General features: G+C 37.5%; 2 protein-coding genes across 3 annotated transcripts in view; both read right to left on the bottom strand.

Annotated features, from left to right (window-relative positions):
• LOC106312794 (magnesium-protoporphyrin IX monomethyl ester [oxidative] cyclase, chloroplastic) overlaps window positions 1-1,508 on the bottom strand; it is a 2,311-nt gene extending 803 nt beyond the window's left edge. The window contains exons 1-3 of the mRNA XM_013750448.1: window positions 969-1,508; window positions 363-427; window positions 38-279 (exon numbers count right to left, since the gene is read on the bottom strand). Coding sequence (XP_013605902.1) covers window positions 38-279; window positions 363-427; window positions 969-1,442 — 781 coding nt within the window. The 5' untranslated portion in view covers window positions 1,443-1,508. The remainder of the gene's footprint in view (window positions 1-37; window positions 280-362; window positions 428-968) is intronic.
• Window positions 1,509-1,779: 271 nt separating this feature from the next.
• Window positions 1,780-4,824, bottom strand: LOC106307637 (probable protein S-acyltransferase 4). 2 transcript variants are annotated; one of them, XM_013744648.1, is made up of 6 exons: window positions 4,439-4,824; window positions 3,877-4,065; window positions 3,496-3,804; window positions 2,796-3,029; window positions 2,084-2,718; window positions 1,780-1,979 (listed from the first exon to the last, which is right to left on the bottom strand). In XM_013744648.1, the coding sequence occupies exons 1-5, from the start codon at window positions 4,493-4,495 to the stop codon at window positions 2,086-2,088; spliced, it is 1,422 nt and encodes a 473-aa protein (XP_013600102.1). In that variant the 5' UTR covers window positions 4,496-4,824; the 3' UTR covers window positions 1,780-1,979; window positions 2,084-2,085. The 2 variants fall into 2 exon arrangements, with proteins under 2 accessions (XP_013600102.1, XP_013600101.1); XM_013744647.1 differs by having other exon boundaries at window positions 1,790-1,984; window positions 4,439-4,819.
• Window positions 4,825-5,338: the final 514 nt, after the last annotated feature.

The raw sequence follows: 5,338 nt of genomic DNA, 5'->3' as shown, positions 1-5,338 counted from the left end.
AACTGAGGCTGAGCTTTCATCAAAGCAGAGAAGAAATCTCCATGACGGTTCTCGTCTTGGCACCAGTTCTCAAAGTACTTGAAGATTGGGTAACACTGGAACTCAGGGTTTTGCTTGAGGTGTCTATAGATTGTGATGTACCTCCAGTACCCGATTTTCTCGGACAAGTAAGTGGCGTAGAAGATGAACTTGGGTTTGAAGAAAGTGTACTTCCTTGCCTTTGTTAAGAAACCCAAGTCAAGAGCTAAGTTGAAATCAGACAAACCCTTGTTCAAGAACCTGCAAGAAAAACGTTTGTTTACCAATTCAAGAACGAACAGTCCAATCAAAAGAAGAGAGGTTCCTTTGTTTGGAGATCTTACCCGGCATGTCTTGCTTCATCTCTGGACATAAGAGAGAAGATCTCAGCAACAACAGGGTTTGTTTTCTGCAATGCCATCATATCAAACGATTAAGACCAAGCCAATAAAGGGACTACATGAAACAACATTCAAGTCTCATATGTCCTTAACTCTGTCTCCACCTAATGAGTAGCTTAAGGCTTTGAAGCATAACATAGACAAGAAACACTAAACCAAGAACAACTTTTGAAACTAGAAGCTACTTACTAGTTCAAAAACTTTGATCTAGTAAAATTCTACAAATTACAACAGTTTCACACAAATTAAAATATTAAAAATGTCTAAATAGCCTTCAGTTCTCATTACATTTTTCATTTCTAAGATTATTTCATTTCAGTTCTCTATCTTATCTTATATAGATATAAAACAAATGTTTTGAAAATTGGTCTAAGGCAATGACAACAAATCGGTTATACACTAAACTACTTTTTAAAAATGCTATTTAAAAAAAAAAAAAAAATCGGACTAATCCCCTATAAAACAAATAATTAACGCCTAGAAATTTGCTGAACATTGATAAAACTGAATTTCTCTTAACAGTTTTGGATAGAATTCTCAAAAAGATACCTTGAGTCTTCTACCAAGCTCCTTGTAGAGAAGGAAACCAGAGAACTCAGCAGTACAAGACCTTTCAAGAAACTCAACGAAGATCTGTCTGAGAGGTCCCTGCAACTTGTCGGCTGCTTCTTTAAACTCCTTGTTCCTCACGAAATGTGTCTGATTGTAATCAGTCTTGAACTCTTGAAGCAGAGCCATGAACTCTTCCTCGTTAAGGTTCTTGTTGATCTCCGTGTTGAAAAGCTGCTCCATCTCCTCGAAGTCCGTCGTGTAGAACCTCGGTGTCAGAAGCGACTCCTGAATCTCTTTCTTCGTGCCCTTCTTGGATTTGGAAGTTGCGGTGGCAGAGGGTGGCGGCGTGGAGGTGGCTGACATTCTGATCACGGTGGAGAAACGTCGGTTGGTGAGGCATGTCCTTGAGTTAGAGAGGTTTGGAGATGAGAATTTGGAGATTGGCTTCATTAACATCATTTCAGCTGCCATTGTTAGAGTTTCGGAAGCAGTAGAGAGAGAGCAAGGAGCTAGAGGAAGAAGGTGGGGCTGTGAGGAGTTTTGTAATGAAAAAATCTCATCCAGTGAAAATCTGAGCTCTGGTGTGGGCGCTTGACACGTGGCGACATGTTGTTGGTTACTCTTGATTGCATTGTGTTCTTGATAATAAATATGTGATAGATGAAAAAAATTAACAAATATAAAATGAAAATCAACCAACCAATATGTAAATAAATACGGGGAAGATAATTCACGAAATACAATTTGTATACATTACAAATTACAAATTCGAGGTCCAAATCATTTTAACGTACAAAAATTGAGAAAATATGTGATGTTGGTGATATCCAGATGAGTGATTCTGGTAATTTAAATACAGCTAAAATGAAAGATAAATTAAAAATCTAATGCTCAAGCTCACAAAACCTACAATGTTTATTATTTATCTGGATTTTTTTTCTCAACAATTATATGAAACACAGTTAAAAGAATGATAAAGAACAATCTCCACTTCTCCAGCTTCAAGCCCTTCTCTAGCAAGTTACAAAAGGAGTACTGTTAGAGCTGAGACAGTTGGTTTCTTCTAGAGCAAGTAACACATAGATAAGAGAGGTGAGTCTTAATTTTGTTACCTCTATTTACGAAGCATTGGTGAAGTAGATTGAGGAGAGCTTGTTCCATCTTCAGATCTTGCGTTTGTATTTATACTTCGGGCACTCCATTTTTGTTCATACCCTTCATCCTTTTCTTCATCATCACTCGAGACTCCAACGCGTTTCCCTTCGACTCCATCATCATCACTTGAAGATCCTCTTGACTCTTGTCCCTCTCTCTCATCCTTGTTAACACCACTCTCACTGGTAAAAAAAGGGTCAAAAGAAGGGGTGATTCCCTCATTCTGATCATGATGGTGGTGGTGATGATGATCTTTGGACTTCAAGTCATCTTCCTCACAATCATCCTCAAGGTCTTCATAGTTTAGATTCCTGAGAAGCTCAGGGAGTGAGTAACTTTTTCTACCCTCATCAACAACCCTTCCACCTCCCATTTCAATATCTATCTTCTCTTTCGAGTTAACTAGACTTTGGCCTGGGTTTGAAGTAGGAGTTTCAACCATCATATAGTCTTCTTCTTTCACAAATGATCTAAACTTGTTCATAGATGGAGGAATCTTAGAGAGAAATATCTCCCATATATTCCCTAGTACCCCCTTGTTGTATGGATTCTCCTTCTTATCATATCGGTACCGAAAATTCTCATAAGTAGTCTGCACAAAACAGATTCGCCATTAGATGAATCTTAAACACGAAAGATTGGAATAAAGAGATGGATCTTTCTAATCACCTGGTTAGTGCAGATGAGATAGGAATGAAATATAGTGAGTCCACCAACAAACCAAACAGTAATGAAGCAGTAAACTATAAGAATATCCGATAAAACATCTTCGGATATAGCTTTCCAGATGCTAATCCTCACATCCATATGTCTTTGAAATATGTTCAACCAAGAAAACGCAAACACGTATATGCACAGAGTGGTTGATGTTGATATAAACATGAAGAAGAACCGGTAATTTCTCTGCAAAAAAAAGAAAAGAGTTGGAACATTCTCAAAACACATAGTTCTCAAGAAACATCTAAAAACAAACTCATATTTATTAAATTTGGGTTTATCATAGGATTCAACTTAAAATCGACAGTAAGTAAATTGACGCTAATCTTTTATATAGTACTTAAGGTTTCCTTAAACTCTCGATGTGGAGTATTTATCCCACATATCATCTCGATGGCTCTTATCGGTTAGAAATTTGGGGACTTAGAACATTTAAACCGGTCAAGAGGGTCTAGTACGACAGTTATACCCGGTCGGGAAGGTTATATCGATTAGGGTTTTAGAGTGTTTAGGATCTACGCTCTGATACCGTGTTAAATTAAATGAGATTCTAAACTAAAACAAAACGACACTAAATGGATTGACTTTAACCTTTTACATATTACTTGCGATTCCCTTGAACTCTCGAATTTAAGACATTTACTTAACTTACCAGACCAATGCACTGACCAACCCAAGGGCAATGATGATCAAATCTCTGTACACAGTTGTTGCAGATGGAACAATGAGAAGCACGAGGTGGACGGTATAGCAAACAAGTGTCACAGAATTTGACTTTTACGGTATGGCCATTAACCTTTACATCTTTGACCCTTGGTAGCCTTATGTTTGGGGATCTACCACTAACCCATTCCATGGAAGGAGTAGTTGAATCAGGTGCATCGTCTGATTCAGGAGGCTTTAAACTTCTAGGGACAATTCCGGGGTCTCGACCAGATGTCATGAAGAGGAAAAATATGTCCTATAAGAAAACTTTAGTTTCATTAAGACAGTAAAGTCATCATATACAGAGTTGGGAAAGAGGAAGACATACCAAAAGGGTGAGTATCCAAGACACGGCGAGAATTGGAATAGAGAGTTTTGGATGCTTGGTACGAGAATCTTCCATTTTTAAGTACATTTTTACAAGGAACGTCACGGAGGGAGCAAGGATCAAGATGGTTGTTAGATATAGAGATGATGCGTCTGGACCAAAGATTAACCTCCCGCCACATAGAAATTTCTGGAAAAATCAAAGTCAATGACAAATCAAGAAGCATGAACAGCTTGCAGTAATCACTAACCATCGGCCTGAAGTTTCCATAATGAAACCAATCAAGAATTAAAGATACTACACACTGAAACTAGTCAGAGAATGAATAAGTAAGGTTTTAACGAAGCCAGAGAATGATCTAAATACACAACAGCTAAACTGAATCAATCACACAACACATCTTGATTTTTTGATCGTTTCTGAAAGTCTATGACTTGGACTCAAAGAACACTAAATGGAAGTGCGAGTTAATGTCAAAATATTGTGTGATCAATATTCTCCAGACAAGAGAAGATTAAACTTGAAACGAAAGCATAAAAAAAAAAAAAAGTTGAGAACTTACATTGCTTCCCCTCCAAACTTGATAGAGTCTCTTGAGTTTAGTCTCATTCCAAGCCATAGCTAAAGAGTTGAAATCACGAAGAACAAAAACCAAAAGTTAAGAACTTTCGAAGAACCCAGAATCAGAAACCCATCGGAGAATCCAAACTGATCAGAAAAAAAAAAAACCAGAAAGGAGCAAACTCTGATTCACAATTTCAAAACCCTTGAATGTGGTTGTAGTTCAAGAGGAGAGAGACAGGAATATTGAAGCTGTCCTCTCTCACTCGAAATCACAAGAAGATTATTTTCAGATGTTCGCAAATTTCGATCCCTTTTCGCCTTTGCAAAAAAAAAAAAAGAATATTTTTTATTTTATTCGCTTTGTCATTGCCGAATAATTAGATTGGAGTTCATGTCTTAAAACGGGAACATGGAATGTATTGTAATAAGGAAAAGTGGATTATGCGAATAGGATGTTTTCTTTAATTAATTGTTTATTTGATGGTCGGCCAACTATATATCTAAAAATGATAAATTGGTGAGCTGTGAAAGACAAGTTCAAGTCATGCCTTCATCAAACGTGCTTCACACATAGATTTCTTTCTTTTTTTTTGTCATCCGGTAAATTAAGATTATATCAAACATTCGGTTACACGCATACAATAACGACATTGTCTGAAGCCAAGAGTCGGCGAGGTAACAAGTACCACCTGAAGCCAAGAGCCGGCGAGGTAAAAAGTACCATCCGTAGCCAAAAGATAAACATAATACACACTCTTAAAGCTAATATATAACCCGAAAAAGGAGACAAAAGGCAGAAGAGTGATAACCAAGCTTCAGCAAGGAATGCTCAACCATGCACTCGAAGATGAACTTACCTAGCGAGACCTCATCAACCACTAACACCAGTAGAAAGGAG

This window comes from Brassica oleracea, chromosome C8 (assembly GCF_000695525.1).
Source record: "Brassica oleracea var. oleracea cultivar TO1000 chromosome C8, BOL, whole genome shotgun sequence".
NCBI lineage: Eukaryota > Viridiplantae > Streptophyta > Magnoliopsida > Brassicales > Brassicaceae > Brassica > Brassica oleracea.
Note: the sequence above shows the minus strand (reverse complement) of the source record. Positions and strands in the feature narration are given on the sequence as shown.

What these genes read in the sequence shown, in the direction of transcription:
- LOC106307637 (XM_013744648.1), bottom strand. Translation starts at nt 4,495, where the DNA reads ATGGCTTGGAATGAGACTAAACTCAAGAGACTCTATCAAGTTTGGAGG. An exon ending in AAGTTTGGAGGGGAAGCAAT is followed by an intron (nt 4,066 to 4,438) that starts GTAAGTTCTCAA and finishes TGATTTTTCCAG; the next exon opens with AAATTTCTATGTGGCGGGAG. An exon ending in CTTGGATACTCACCCTTTTG is followed by an intron (nt 3,805 to 3,876) that starts GTATGTCTTCCT and finishes GTTTTCTTATAG; the next exon opens with GACATATTTTTCCTCTTCAT.